Source organism: Phyllosticta capitalensis (genome assembly GCF_038381095.1).
Source record: "Phyllosticta capitalensis strain CBS 128856 chromosome Unknown BKA78scaffold_5, whole genome shotgun sequence".
Classification (NCBI taxonomy): Eukaryota; Fungi; Ascomycota; class Dothideomycetes; order Botryosphaeriales; family Phyllostictaceae; genus Phyllosticta; species Phyllosticta capitalensis.
In genome coordinates, this window is record NW_027117443.1 from 322,817 (window position 1) to 337,181 (window position 14,365).

The 14,365-nt window shown below is 52.7% G+C and overlaps 6 protein-coding genes across 6 annotated transcripts; 3 read left to right on the forward strand and 3 right to left on the reverse strand.

Moving 5' to 3' along the window:
- Positions 1-95: 95 nt before the first annotated feature.
- BKA78DRAFT_352520 (uncharacterized protein) lies at positions 96-1,442 on the reverse strand (the record flags this gene model as incomplete). The annotated part of the gene is made up of 3 exons (XM_066891369.1): positions 96-143; positions 194-762; positions 818-1,442. 3 exons carry the CDS (start codon positions 1,440-1,442, stop codon positions 96-98), a joined length of 1,242 nt encoding a protein of 413 aa, XP_066743977.1.
- Positions 1,443-2,035: 593 nt separating this feature from the next.
- Positions 2,036-4,006, forward strand: BKA78DRAFT_251369 (uncharacterized protein; the record flags this gene model as incomplete). The annotated part of the gene is made up of 4 exons (XM_066884647.1): positions 2,036-2,087; positions 2,135-3,083; positions 3,144-3,552; positions 3,620-4,006. The coding sequence occupies 4 exons, from the start codon at positions 2,036-2,038 to the stop codon at positions 4,004-4,006; spliced, it is 1,797 nt and encodes a 598-aa protein (XP_066743978.1).
- Positions 4,007-5,158: 1,152 nt separating this feature from the next.
- Positions 5,159-6,222, forward strand: BKA78DRAFT_369638 (uncharacterized protein; the record flags this gene model as incomplete). The annotated part of the gene is made up of 2 exons (XM_066892660.1): positions 5,159-5,412; positions 5,470-6,222. 2 exons carry the CDS (start codon positions 5,159-5,161, stop codon positions 6,194-6,196), a joined length of 981 nt encoding a protein of 326 aa, XP_066743979.1. The 3' UTR covers positions 6,197-6,222.
- Positions 6,223-6,261: 39 nt separating this feature from the next.
- BKA78DRAFT_313376 (glycoside hydrolase superfamily) lies at positions 6,262-7,995 on the reverse strand. Its single transcript, XM_066888376.1, has 6 exons — positions 7,792-7,995; positions 7,659-7,724; positions 7,522-7,574; positions 7,172-7,449; positions 6,686-7,062; positions 6,262-6,609 (listed from the first exon to the last, which is right to left on the reverse strand). The coding sequence occupies exons 1-6, from the start codon at positions 7,949-7,951 to the stop codon at positions 6,545-6,547; spliced, it is 999 nt and encodes a 332-aa protein (XP_066743980.1). The 5' UTR covers positions 7,952-7,995; the 3' UTR covers positions 6,262-6,544.
- Positions 7,996-10,252: 2,257 nt separating this feature from the next.
- Positions 10,253-11,352, forward strand: BKA78DRAFT_331335 (S-adenosyl-L-methionine-dependent methyltransferase; the record flags this gene model as incomplete). Its single annotated transcript, XM_066889866.1, has 2 exons — positions 10,253-10,545; positions 10,596-11,352. 2 exons carry the CDS (start codon positions 10,253-10,255, stop codon positions 11,350-11,352), a joined length of 1,050 nt encoding a protein of 349 aa, XP_066743981.1.
- Positions 11,353-11,676: 324 nt separating this feature from the next.
- On the reverse strand, positions 11,677-13,251 carry BKA78DRAFT_295285 (DUF1593-domain-containing protein; the record flags this gene model as incomplete). Its single annotated transcript, XM_066886466.1, has 3 exons — positions 11,677-11,763; positions 11,811-12,482; positions 12,532-13,251. The coding sequence occupies 3 exons, from the start codon at positions 13,249-13,251 to the stop codon at positions 11,677-11,679; spliced, it is 1,479 nt and encodes a 492-aa protein (XP_066743982.1).
- Between the last annotated feature and the right edge of the window lie 1,114 nt (positions 13,252-14,365).

The window sequence follows — 14,365 nt, forward strand, 5'->3', positions numbered from 1 at the left end:
CACAACGACCACAGACAGGAACATTGAAGTCGCAATGGCATTTCCTCTCATAACAAGCGTCACAGCTTGCTCGTTGCTTTCCGCCCGAGTGAGGTTTAGGAATCGAAAGCGCTGGGCCAAATGGCGATTTGCTGGGCGTCAAGCTGACATTGTCGAATGCAGGCGAGCTCCCTTGGTCTTTGGGTCCGCACACAATCCGGTTACTGTGCCTTTGAGAATGAGTGTCGTCAGTCTTGGGCGTCTTTTTAAGGAAGAGACGGGAGGGCGCAATAATGCGACTCCTCGGAATGTTCTCTCCAAGGGCGTGGCCATCGGCGCTCAATCCCATCCCAACCACAACTTTGATAATCGCGCCGTCCCATGATCTGTCCTCTCCGTTGTCAAGGTGGTGGAAGTGGTCAATCCAATATTCATCGTTGGAAACGCGGAATTCTGTCCCGACTTGGAGAACTGGAGAGAGCCACACGAAACGAGTTTGCTGTGTGAGAAGTCGGAAGTGGAGATTGCCAGCGCGTTTTAATATGTGGTCCAGGTCGTCGCGCATCTTTTCAGTCCGTTCATGATCATTCAGCATCTGAGTGGGGATTGCGTTGACGAACATGTCCGCCAGATTGTTGTACATGCGAATCAACGTCTCCTTTTTGGTGCAATTCGGCGTCAGCAACTCGTCCTGATTTGACCTGTTGGTCGAAACATTACGAGAGCTTGGAAATTCATGTCGAAACATTTGTTTCCTCCATGATATTGCTTTCTGCGCGTCATCTACTTACACTGTCAGTGTCTCCCTTTGATCAGATTCGATCAGAACATCACATACCCTTCAACATTCCAGAATACAATTTGGCCAGCTTCCCAGCAAATGACGACCTGTGGTCAGCGTCGTCAGGATCTCTGAAGTGGAAGAAGGGGTCCGATAGGATGTGGGTCCGAGTGAATTCACACAATAAGGCGGCCAGGATGAGAAATGGATGCTCGAGTGTCCCCAAGTCGTGGATATTCTTGTATCCAGTGATTTCATAGACTCGCTGGAAGAAAGACTCAAAGTCCGACATCTCAAGTTCGAAAAGATCCGGAAAGGTCTCTGGACCGTAATCTTTTGCCCATGTCCGTATTTGCTCCTGAACATCCTCAACTGTGGAACGGATAGACTGGTCTGCCTCCGGAACCCATCTGACATCCTCGCACTTGAAGAAGCTTTTACGAATGCTGTTCAGCTCTGCTTCGCGCATCTTGAGATTTTCCTCGCATCTTGTCAAATCCCGTTTCTTCCCCTCAAGCTCACTTGCTAGTATTTCCACCTCCCGCTGAATGTTGCTGAAGACATCAGCCTCGTTCTTGTTATATTCCTTGAGAAGATCTAGGAAGCCTCTGGATAGCATCTTGTGGGTGTTTTGAAGGTCTCGGAGAGGCTCCATAATGCTCTGGGTTTCTTCTTGATCCATGCTTGCTCAAGATGGGTTTTGAGAGTTGCAGTCTTCTCTGGGATGACCTGGGCGGCTGGGAATGGTTAACAAGCTGCGCTGGTAATGTTGGCCCTCGATCTGATTGAGTTGAACCGTGGAGGGACAATGGGATGGGAGCAGCAAGCGGGCGGTCCAATTTGGTTCCTCGCGTAATATTGTGGAATTGAACAATGAAATCGGCTCGGCCAAAGCTGGGTATGAAAGTAGTCGCATAAAACATAAGATCCTTGCTGGTTGGCTCACAGAAGCTTATCAAGCATGTGGTGGAGTCTATGTCGCCCGACACTCTGTCAGTAAAAGCAGAATCTTCCCCGCAGACATGAATCGCCGTCAGTGTTCCAAGACCCGATAGCTCAGACTCAGGAATTTTAAGCGTCAACAGAATAATGCTTCTTCTAATACCAAGCAATCACATGGAATTTTCGGCCCCAAGGAAGTTGCCTGTCGCCATCAAAGCGGGAAAGCATTTCCAGCTCGTGCTTCCTCTTGATAAATCTGCCAATCTCTGTGGTCCGGTTTACGCAAAGGACCCGAGAACGCCTAGCACGCCTTCTACTTCTCACTCCAACACGATGGATCCTCCCAAAATAGTTCTGGGTCTAGACTTCGGGACTACCTTCACAGGTATGACAAATAACATCTTCATGTTCTCCAGACTAATGGACGGTCAGGCGTTGCATATGGAACATCAGCCGGTGACGTCAACAACATCGAGATCGTGACCAAATGGCCGGAATCATCTGGAGCATCCCACAAGACACCCACCGCTATCGCTTATCTGCACGAAAACCAGGAAAGGCTTGAAGAGGATGCCTGGGGCTTCCAAGTCAGCGCAAAAATGAGTTCCTACTCATGGTTTAAGCTACTCCTGAGCGACAACATGAAGACCGACAAATACAAAACCCAGTCGTCTTACTCCAACGCTCGAGGACTCCTTCAGCTTCCGAGGGGCCGTTCAGCCGAGATGGTCTGCGAGGACTATCTTAAGCTTGTTTGGGAGTTTGTCGATGACCAGCTCAAGAAGAGATTCACAGAAGATGTCCGAAATACACCAATTGAGGTTGTGGTGACCGTCCCAGCAATTTGGTCTTTTGCAGCAAAGCGAAAGACAAGCGAGGCCGTGAAAGCGGCTGGGTTCGCGTCCGGTCCATCTGACAGCCTCAAACTCATTTTGGAACCAGAAGCAGCGGCAATATCAGTTCTACATGAAAATCTCCACGGTGCCTCGGTTGACCCGATTGTAAAAGGAGACAAATTTGTGGTCTGCGACTGCGGCGGCGGGACCGCAGATCTCACGACATACGAGGTCATCACCCGGGACTCCCAGCTGGAATTTCAAGAACTTATTGCAGGAGAAGGAGGCCCATACGGCTCCACATTTGTGGATCGCAACTTCGAAAATTGGATGTGTAAGGAGTTCAAGAGCTGCTACACCAGCCTCAGCCGTAGGAAAAGGGGACTTGGTTCAGGGATGATGCAATCATTTGAAAAGGCAAAGTTGAATTTTGGGCCAAAGACGATGGAAAAGAACGCAAAAGTGAAGATTGAGAACGTGGATATGGTAGGTGTCCAGGAGTCGAAGTTTTACGACCCCGAAGAACATACCATTATCTTACCTTGGTAAGTCTCCTTAATGCTGCAGGTTACATGCGTTGCAATAAATGTACTAAGGATGCGTAGCGAAGTCATGCAGTCTTTCTTCGATCCAGTGGTTGACGGTATTCTGCACAAGGTCGAAGCACAATTCGAACGTTCGAAAATAAGAGGACTGGAAGTGTCAAGAATTGTGCTGGCCGGCGGCTTTGGTGACAGCTCTTACCTGCATAATCGCCTGCAAACTTGGTGTGATTCCCAAGAAAAAAAGATCAAATTGTCATGCCCTCCAAATTGCCAGGCGGCAAAAATGAAAGGTGCCGTGATACGTGGGCTCTTGAATTTGAAGCCAAGAGTCAGGATCGCTCGCTTTCACTACGGATTCGGCTGGAGCGCGCCATTCAGAGAAGGCGTTGATCCTGAGGAGGACCACTGGATTGACAAACAGGACGGGCGGAAGATGTGTTACCGCAGGATCAAATGGTTTGTTTCAAAGGTAAGGACTGCTTTGATTACACTGGGGAGCTGGGTTTCCAGGAAAATATGATCTGACTTTCCAACAGGGCCAAGAATTGAGCAATAATTGGGATTGGGGCCACAATATCGAGCGACAAGTTTTGCGTGGTGAGGGTCGAGAGCTGCAAGTGCAGATCGATCTTTTCTCGTGTCACGCAGAGCGCCCACCAGATTTCGAATACTCGCAAGATCCAAAGCCCAAGCGCGAGGGATGCATTGAAATCTCGTTCACAAGAGGGGACTCGCAAACACCTCGCCCTAGGAAGAGAAAAAGGGCCCTCTTCCAGCCGAGAAAGAGACCTCCGGCGTTCACACACTTCTACTACACCATTTACATCAACATGAATGCTGAAGAAGGCCTTCTGAGTGTGAGAGTCTTCAATGAAAGGCGGGAGCTGGGTTCTGATCAAATCAAACTAAATTTCGAGGAATAGCATTGCTAGATAGCTGCATGTCGCGGGGTTTGGAAAGCATTTCTGTCATTTCAGTCTTGAGCTTTGCGTGAGTGTATCTGAACTGAGTCACATGGGCGACTGGTAATTCTCTTTTTTTACTTGTCCGTTTTCGGAAGTCGCGACTTCCGAGAGAGGAGCGAAGGCTCACAGAACTCCGGCTTTGCCGGGTCATTAGACAGACGACTTGGTGGACTGTCCGACACACACTTCGGTCAACTCCCTAGGAGTCACAAGCCAGTCATTCATGCAGCCAGTCGTGAAGGCCTTCAGTCATGAGGGCAGTCAGTCGCGCAGGAAGTCGTCGGGGAGTATATCAGCTGTCACGCAGTCGGTAGTAGTAGCGCCATCAGTCAATCAAGTGCAGTTAGTCAATGCGCCTGCCCGCTGAGCCGTTGAATGCTTAAGACGATGGCAAAGGCAAGTAGAGTTGGAAAGAGAGCAGCAAATGTCAAAATGAGGCATCTCAAGAAACAGGCCGCAAATTTGGTTCCCCTGTATCGATTTCTTCGCCTACGATATGTTCGTGTGTTTCGGAGGTAAAGAGGTGGATTTGGTCTTAGTTTCGTGTAGATCCAAGACGCTTGATGAGTAGATGGAAGTTTGTAGCTTTGAGCGTTTTGTTGGTTGTTTCGATGGTCGAAGGTCTACATTGATGTGGCTGAAGACTTTGGTCGAAATGGGGAAAGCTCCCGTCTGCCACACCTGCTGGTTTTTGGCAACGCGCTTTAGAAAACAGAACAATACAGAAGTTTTCAAATACATCTTGGAAATATTCGTCAACGTACTTCTGCTCGTTTGCTCGATTCAGCTGACGTGGCGTCCGTGAGCTTGCCGGGAAACTCAGTTTGACTTGTGAATTCTTTTGCAATCAATCGCCACCCGAGCATGAGCTTTTTGCGCATGTCAAGGATGAATCAGAGATAAGCGCGCCCATTGTCGCCTCCGTCAGCCCTTAGCAAGCGATTGGTAACAAGATATTTGTACTTCTGCAGCTCCCAGCCATACATTGACAATTGAACGTTGTTAATACCTGTGACGGAATCACTACAGCCTGCAGAACAAAAGTCCGTCATCAGCAAATCCAAATCTCCTAAAAGCGCAACGCAGCATCTTCAACAAGCACCTCTAAGAATGTCGTCCTCCACAAGCATCGATCACGATTTCCGGTCAGAGCACGAGCAGTCCATACAAGACAGACGCAACAAGCGAAATTTGATGCAAAGAGGCCTCTTTGCTGCCTTCAAGACTGCTGCCCATAAACTCAAGACCGCTTCCGACATGTTGAAGACATTTGAGAAAGACGACGCGGAGGACGAAAAGGCACTGGAAAAAGAGATAGAGGATCTTCACAAGAAGAATACGCACCTGGAGAAGGAGCTGGAAAAGTGTCGATCAGAGTTGAGAGGCAGTTAGAACACTGGAGCTACGGCCTGCCAATCCAGCAAACACCAAGCGGACAAGACACCACAGGAGCTCAGCAAGCGGCCAACTCGCAGCCAGAAAACTTCATCCCGTGCGCAGGAGCTTTCTCGTTTCCCTCGTACCGTTCGGGTTAGGTGCAATGAGTGCTGGGCCAAGAAAAGGTCGTGCGACTACAAGTTCCCAAAATGCTCTCTGTGTAGGAAATCAAAAATCCGGTGCCGCTACAGCAATCCACATGCAACAGAAGTCAAGCGAAAGAGACTTGAAGCGGAGCAAGAAAAGAAACAGGCAAATAAGGGAAAGGGGCCGAGCACATCTCCCAAGGCAACGAATGGAAAGAACCCAAACATACCCTCCCAGCGAAAAAGGTGCGATGCTTGCTGGATGTCTTCCGAGACTTGCAACTGCGACTACGCATGGCCCTCCTGCACTAGTTGCAAAGAAAAAAACATTACATGTCGCTACCAGAACCCGAACCTGACAAGGTTAGCGAGGGAGAAATACGAACGGACTCAACCGATTTTCGAGAGTCCGATGACAGCCACGCCGGCCAAAAAGCAGAGGATGGACTCGCACCAGGACCAAGAAATTGCGGAGGCCGATGGCAATGCCGAGGGCGATAACGATGGCGATGCTGATGGCGATGGCGATGTCGATGTCGTCGGTGTCGATGTCGTCGATGTCGATGTCGATGTCGATGGCTCCACAGATGGGTCGGCCATACCTTCTACGTCAATTCCCAATTGACTTCCACCTTCGCGCATGTGTACAAGTCACACAAATTTGGCCTGTTCGTGGCAAGAGATGTACGCAGAAAGAAATTTTTTTGTCGTGTTTTCTCACTTGAATTTTGGCGAAAGGTGTGCTTCTTCCTCATGTTCTTGTTGTTGCTCTTTGTCAGTAGCTGCTCAATGTATTCCAGGAGCTTTTTTGGCACTACTTCAGGTCTCATCACTTGCCTATGTGCAACAACTCTGACCGTCTTCCCTCAGCTGTGGAATGGTGCAAATCCTCTCATTCTGGCCTAATTTGAAACCCCTCCTGATTGACACTCTCGTCTGGCCAACCACTCCGCGCATGACTCTACCACCCCATTCAACACGGGCTGCCGGCCACCATAGCATTCAGATCCTCACCGATGATCCCCGCCGTTACGGCGTCTACATCGCACGAAAGTCGTCAGCACACATGCATACCGCGGATTCAACTCTCCAACGCAGGAGGCACAAAACTCACCCTTATAGCTCCACTGCAAAGCATCCGTAAAATTCTCATTCGCCTGGACCTTCCAGCTCCAATAGACCCAGCCCTTCAATCCCTCGCGCTCATACATGTCCATCTGGGCGGCAGCATAGCTCTTGAAAAAGTCCTTGTTGGCCAGCTCCTGGCCGCCCAGTTGGTCCAGCTTGAGAGCCCACTCGCCGACGATTTTGGGCGTCTGCGACGTGACGCGGTTGCCCTGGCCGACGGTGGCGCTGCACGTGTAAGAGAGGGCGCACGTCAGCGCTCCGCCGCACGACGTGATGGGCGACGCTTGGTAGTTGTGGTCGTCGTAGAGGAGCGTGCTGAGTTGGGAGGAGGTGAGGGCCGTCGAGGGGAGCGGCCCGGATTCCCTGGAGAGAAATACGCACGCGTTAGGTGGTGCTGGGTTGGCGACGGGAAGGGGGTAGTTTTCTGGGACAAAAGGGGTATTTCAGGGGAAGGGGGACAAGTTGTGCATACCACAAATCATCCATGACAGCCAAATGCAACTTCGCCGCATCGGAAACGCCCAGTGTCGCCTCCGCTTCGCGCACCGCATCAATCGCTGACCCGTAGTAGTGCTCTACCATCCACTGTGTGTCGCCGCTGTCCTCGCGCTTGGGCTCGTTGACCAGCTCGAGCGCGCCCACGTTGCGGAAGGCGCTGTTGCTGTGCGTTTGGTTGGCGATCCACGACAGGAACTCGTATGCGCGGCCAGACTCGTAGTCCGATTGGTAGAAGCCCGTGGTCGATTCGTACTATAAGGGGCGGTGTGTGAGTGGAGGGATAGGTTCAGGGTTAAGGTCAAAGGATGATGGGACTGAACGTACGTCGCCGGTAAAGGCATTGTTGGCAACTTGACGGCCAGGCATGCCGTGTAGATCTGCGAGTGTCAGATCGGTGCCGGTGTTCTCAAATTACAGGAACAATAAGCACGACAGGACAGCCGTGGCGCAAGTCGACTTACCAATGATAATGTACATGCCGGCATCAGACGCCCAGCCACAAAACTTGACCAAATGATTGAATCCACCTGCGCCAAGTCAGCCAAAATGGGCAATATGACGAACGCCCAAAAGATCAGCCAGGGGAGAACCCGCCTTTCGGGAAACGCTCGTACTCATTGAGCAAATCCTCCTTCATCCAAAAGCCCACCGGGATACGAATTGTGTTGAGACCATACGATTTCATAGTCTGAATGTCGCTCTGCGTGATCCAGCTATCCCAGTGCTTTTGCCATGCCGCGCCCGCGGCGTCCATGTCACCATTGTAGGCCGTTTGGACGCATTGGCGCTCAGCTTGTGCATCACCACACCCAAGAGTGTTTTTCCAGACGTCGGCTGCCATCCAAGGCTCAATGATGTATTGGGACCCGGCATTGACGCCACGGATCTTGCTGGTGCCGCTGCTGGTAAAGGCCGAAAGGCTCGCGCCCGGTGCTGGATTGTCGGGAAGCCATGCACGGACAAGGACGGCAGACGTTAGGAGCGGAAGTAAAGTGCAACGCATATTTACAAGGCCCACAGCGCGAATATAGACAAGGCTGGAAATACAACGAAACGAGCACCCTGGTATCCATCATGGTATAGAAGAAATTGCCGTTTTATAGCAAAAAGGATTCAAAGACGCCATTGCCGCTGCAGCGAATCGATTCAGCTCTTGGTCTCCTCCGGCCCGAGCCAGGACAGATGGTGGAGTATACACGGCTTCCTTTTTGGGTAAAAAGGTGGGTAGGAGGCGGACACCATCTGCAAAAGATTGTCGTCAGCATGATTCTGGGCGGTGGAATGGACAGAGATGGTCGTCGAGGCTGCTTGACGAAGGAACTGACTGGTTGTCTCGAGGTCTCATGGCTCGGCTGACTGATTCTCGCGCCTGTAGGTTCGGATTGTCTCGTTCTTGGGTAACTATGGGCCGGGTCTTGGCTGGAGTCGGCTCGTTCATGACATGTCAATGCCGGACAAAACCACCCACCGGCAGCGGAGACCGTCTTCGCCCCCCACGGAACTCCAACGGGTTCTCAAGCAAAGCGGGTCCCATGGTCCGCCGAGAAGTGTGGCGGCAGCCGTGAGTCCTCATTCGAGCCAGCAGTTGGACGTATGGATATCGTCTTCTGACCATTTGGGCGGAAATGGCAGCCAAACGTCACCACGAGGCCGAGACAGTTGCCTCGAACCTTTCGAGAACCAATCCAGCAAGACCTTCTGGTTCACAACCTTGGACACAGCGGACAAACGCCACGCTTTGGCAGGGTTGCTTGTGTAAGGTTGAAGCCGCTCCACGGGATAAGCTTATGGTAGATAGGCACTTCCCCAGATCCGCGCCGCGGGATTACCGGGACAGTCGACGAAAGCTTGGCAACTAGTGCGATCCAAATACGTAACGAGCAGAGGAAAGTGCCGAAAAGTGATAGAGAGCCTCAAAATTCGATGAAGAATGCCATGGTGATTCCAAAAAATGAGACGTCACCTGAAGAAGAGTGAGCGCAGCCAGTGCTTTTAGTGATATCAATGAGTGCTAAGAGTACAGAAGCCGAGATAGGCTTTGGTCAGTTCAAAGGCTGTCCACGTTACAGTTCGTTCGGAGGTGTATCCAGCGCACCAAGCCACCGCCAAGGCATTGGGTGTGTGTTGTAGAGCGGAGGATCAAATGATTCGCAGCGGCGCCAAGTCGTCATGCATAGCAAGCCAGTCGGTGCTCAGAATCAAAAGGCCCACTGTGGGGCTGGGAACGGCTTGTTCCCCAGGGCTAGAAACAGTTGTGACGCGTAGGTGGCACTTCCCTAAGCTGCCATTGAAGCGATTCATGTAAGGGGTGTAATTGCTTTTGGTGTCCCGTTCTGCTAGCTTCAGTGCCGACAATAAAAAAAGACACGGACAATGGAATGGTCGACCATCAGCTCTCAATCGTAGGATAGCTTTGCAAGGCTCCTACTTGTTGCGGGGTATGTCCAAGGATATGTCAGCCGGACGCATCGATTGGCGGTGGTATAGTCTCAAATAGAGCGCGCATGCTGACTCCAAGTGCTCAAAGTAGGCCCTACAGTCGAGAAGCCAGGCAGCATCCGGGTGATACCTCAGGTTGAATGTGGCAATAGTTGAACCAAGGCTCTTCTCCAAATTGACAGGGGTACGGATTCAAAATTTCGGTTCTCTTTGACTGGCTGATTTCTGCTCAAACGGGTAAGAAGCATAAGATAAGATGACTGATCGCTTCGGCCCACGACGAAACCCGTCACGAGCGCAGATAGTTTAGCCCCATGTCGACAACTGGCGATGGGCAAGTGGTGGCTGACAGCAGGTTGGATGAGCTCGAATGGGACGGGAGGAGGCTGACATTGGCAGCCGTGGCATGGCGCATGACTGATTCTGGAAGAATGGGCCGTTGGAAGCAAATGCCGGTGGCACGGCAGGTGGTGATGGTTGGTTGAAGGAGGACGACGAGCGCGAGAAGGGTGTCGTCCATCAGCCCTATCGGCGCATGCGGTCCGGGGTCCGGGCGGTGTTCCCCTGCAGCCGACACGGCCATTTCTCGTTGCATCACCTTTTCTTGCTCCCTCTCATGCCGCGACTTTCTCCTCGCCTTATTCGTCACGCCCACAATGCGAATCCGCTCTTGAAACTGCTCCTCCCAGTCTGTCGAGATCTCGAATCCGCCCGCAATGAGCTCCGTTGGCTCCAGGACCACGCCGTAGGGCTTGCGGCGCGTTCGCGCAATGCTCCACAAACATGGCAGACGCGTCTGCAAGTCATGGTTCGTCAGCGCGCCACCGGCAAACCGCTGCAGTACATTCTCGGTACAGAATACTTTGGTGACCTCGAGATTGTCTGCAGGCCGGGAGTCCTGATACCTCGGTGAGCGCCTCTGGCTCGAGCCTGGTACTTTGTCCGCTGACCTTTGCCAGACAAGACACAGCAGCCTCCGTGGCGCACCTCGCGCACCTCTTACAGTCGAATGATTGCCTGCCCAACCGCTTACGTGTCCTCGATCTTTGTACCGGTTCCGGTTGTATCCCGTTGCTGTTGGAACACCTCTTCAGCCAGTCGGGCGACCCACCCGACTTGCAGCTCCTCGGCGTCGACGTCTCCAAAAGATGTCTAGATTTGGCCGAGGAAAACAAGGCGCGATGTCAGGCAAGGCATGCCGAGTTTGCCCAGGCAGACGTCTTGGCCACAGGAGATGTTTCCCCGCAAGGACAACCTCTGCCAGCACTGCTGAAAAGTAGAGCCTCGCCGAATTGGGACATATTGATATCGAATCCACCCTACATTTCCTCTCACGACTTTCGAAAAACCACTGCGCGTTCCGTGCGCAAATTCGAGCCAAAACTAGCCCTTGTCCCACCAGCGGGTGTTTCCGAGATACCCGACGACGGCGATCTGTTCTACCCCCGGCTCCTGGATGTCGCGGATGACGTACATTCAAAGGTTGTTCTTTTCGAGGTTGCAGATCTGTCGCAGGCATTGAGGGTTGCCTCAATGGCCAAGAAAAAGGGTTCATGGGATGGTGTCGAGATTTGGAAAGACGAGCCTGGCGCTAAAGACGATTCAATGGTACAGTTGGAGCAAGTGGTCAGTGGACTAAAAGTCTTAGGTCGCGGCAACGGGAGAAGTGTGGTTTGCTGGAGGGATCAGGGAGCAAGATGGCTCGGTCGAACATGACCCGTATCGCGACCTCTTGCCTCTGCGACGGCCGCGAGTCAAGCATCCATGTTGCATGCCAACTGTAAATTGACATCAGGTCGACACCATCACGAAAACCCCACCTTCATACCTTTGCACAAGTTCTTTTGCGTTCAAAGCACCATGAGTCAGCGCGCAATTGTATGCGAGGCCGATGGCGCGGACGAGGCCTCTCCAATCAGCCAAAGAACGGATCAATACTTCTTAATTTTTGTGGAAACAATTATTTACAAGTCGGTCTATCTCGGCTCAACGCGATGGCCGAGCCTTTTGAACCAAGAAAACTTAAAAGACACCATCTCCTCATGCCTCGGGTTCCAGAATAATACGGCGGTAAGTCGCCAGGTTCATGGGACGATCGTCCTCTACAGTCAAGATGATGTGCAGAGTCTAAAATTCGTCAGTGACAAGTCCAGCCAGGAGAGGAAAGGGCTTACAAGATTCTGCTGGGGAACAAGCTCGACCACCGTCGACTGCTCGTCCAACGAAGTGATGGTGACGTTTGGCGAAACTTGGGGAATGTCGCCACCGTCAAGACGAATACTAGATTCGCGGTAGTTGTACCAGCTGAACGACAAGCCGTCATTGTCTGGATCCCACGATTCTGATGCATCGAGGACAATCGACTCTCCGAGCGTGTACGGGACCTTGATCGTGTCCAGGGAGGCGCTGCCATTGACAATAGCCACAGGATGGTGGTTCGTCTTGGACGTGTCATTTCCATACGCCGCCCACGCCATGCGCGCCGCAAAGTCGTATTGGAACGCCTTGCGCCAGCGCCAAATCGTTGCGTATGCAGAGACAAACGTCTCATTGTTCATGCCAACGACATAGTCGGCCGCATTAGAAAAGACAAGACTGCGTCCAGACGAGTCGACATTCAAGTAGCGACCGCCCCAGCCGCCCCATTGTGGATACTCGGGTTGCGTCAGGCCATTGGGGATCAAGGATAGGAACGACGGCGTGTCGCCCTCCATGATGTACGTGAAGTTGGGGTACTGCTTGCCCAGCGTGCCCAGGCGGACATTTTCTTGCAGCCACTCATTGGTCACCAGCGACGAGTCTGGGCCGCCGGCGTCAAAGTGCCGCAAATGCTCGCCGGATATGCCCTGTTTTGGTGAGTCAGTGCGGATTCGAAAAAGCATTGACCAGACTCACAATCCACGCCGCCTGGCTGTATTCGCTGAAGCCGTGAAGAGAAGCAATGAAGAACAGCTTGGGAAACTTCTCCCTGATCCAAGGTCCGGCGTCGTCCTGATCGGAAATCGAGTATACGTGCAGCTTGGAAACGAAATTGGCAGTCTCCTCCGCGCTGCGCGTCTGCTCGACATGGTTCAGCGCCTCGGCTAGCACGTTTGCGCCACCCCAGACCGTGACCCAGAGCTTCTCTTCGGACGCGTCAGTCGCATTGATGAGAGCAATCGATGCATTGCTCATGGACGTCCAGTTCGAGGCGAGCGCCGCCAAACCGTACACGGGGTGGCCAGTGTACGTTTTGGCCAAAAGCTCCTCTGCAGAAGGGTACTTTCCGCCGTCTGGTACGTTGGCATTGAGGTTGTCAACGACCTCTCCGTACGTGTTGATGACCTGGTGGATCGTGGGTAAGTCGGTGGTGTAGTTGAGCCACACAGAGGTGATTGCGGCAATGCCCTCGATCTGCAGTTCGTTGGAATGCACCAAAAGGCGCACCAGACTCATCTGGTCGTCGGGCTCATTGCTGATGTCGGTCAGAACAAACAGGCGGTGCTTGTTTTCGTAGCGCGCATTTTCGCCGTCTTTTCCAGTGGTTGTCAAAGCAGCAGCGCCGTTGACGCAGAAAGAGACGAGCAGCACCAGGGCCAGGAGGACCCGCTGAGTCAGGCCTTTGGACGATTCCATGGCGTCGGATCCGGGGTGCATGAAAGCAGCAGCGTGTCTCCATCTTTTCGCCGCGGGGGTTTTCTTCTTCATGTACTGCGTCGCCCTCGTCGACAGTTGCACCGAGCGCCAGCGCCCAGCATCCCGAGGCGCTCAGGCAAAGCGGGCCATCCTCGTTTGTGCCTTGACGATGCTCTCGAGAGCGCCGAAGAAAGGGAAGCAAGGCCGTCAGTGTTGTGCGGACCGATGATCACGAGAGCCGGGGTCAATTCGCGACCCCACAAATTGTTGAAGCGGGGCCCCAGAAGTTGACCAGACCCAGCTGCGGCCTGTGACGTCCTCTCTCCACGGCCCTTTTAGCCGTATCTCGCCATCTTCACCCATTGCTGAGGAAATCTTGAGCGACGAGGTATCTGCGAGTTGACAAATTGGACAAGCACGCCCGAGCAAAATGTTTACCGGTTGCAGGACTTGGCCTCCATCTTGTCCCAGCGCCGATGGAAATGACGTGTTGGCTGTCCTTGAGGCTCGAGAGGGCCACGAGATGAGCTCTACTCTGTCCCAGTGGGGCAGAGTGCAACATACGAGTACGACTTGCTAGCGTACCGGTACTTGGCACACAGACGGAACCTACCAGCGGCTATTACCAGTAAGGAAGGCCGTAGCGCCTAGGCGTGCGGGCGAGCAGGCGGGGACTCCACGACGAAATTTCTTCATCACGAATCCCGTGCGGAGGGACAGTAGTGTGGAGTGGAGAACTGGCCGACCGAACAGCCGTCTGGGCGAAGAGGTTGGACCCGTCTGCCTCGGACAAGTCTGCCCGAAGGCCCGATTGGTCGACCGTCCGGGGAAAGACAACCCATGGGGGAAGAACCAGGACAGAAGCGCCGTGACCATTCAATTGGCCTTGTTTGCGCGCGGCCGCTATTGCGTCCGAGTGGGTTCATTGTCGTTCGATAAGTGGCCTGCTTACAAAAACTCCTGCCTGTCGACCTTGATTTCGTCTTTGCGCAAGACCGAACGCCCGAATATACATCACCATAGCTCGAACGAACTTCTGCATGCGATTCTCGAACGACACGGATCATCTGAGAGAAGAAAGCGGACACCAAAATTGAAAGAGCTCGGGCAGAGG

Excerpts from the sequence above, each read along its gene's own strand:
- BKA78DRAFT_313376 (XM_066888376.1), bottom strand. The coding sequence starts at position 7,951 with ATGGACGCCGCGGGCGCGGCATGGCAAAAGCACTGGGATAGCTGGATC. Across the intron at positions 7,575-7,658 it reads CGGCATGTACATTATCATTG|ATCTACACGGCATGCCTGGC; the intron begins GTAAGTCGACTT and ends TGACACTCGCAG. Across the intron at positions 6,610-6,685 it reads TTTGCAGTGGAGCTATAAGG|ACGCCGTAACGGCGGGGATC; the intron begins GTGAGTTTTGTG and ends CGTGCGATGTAG.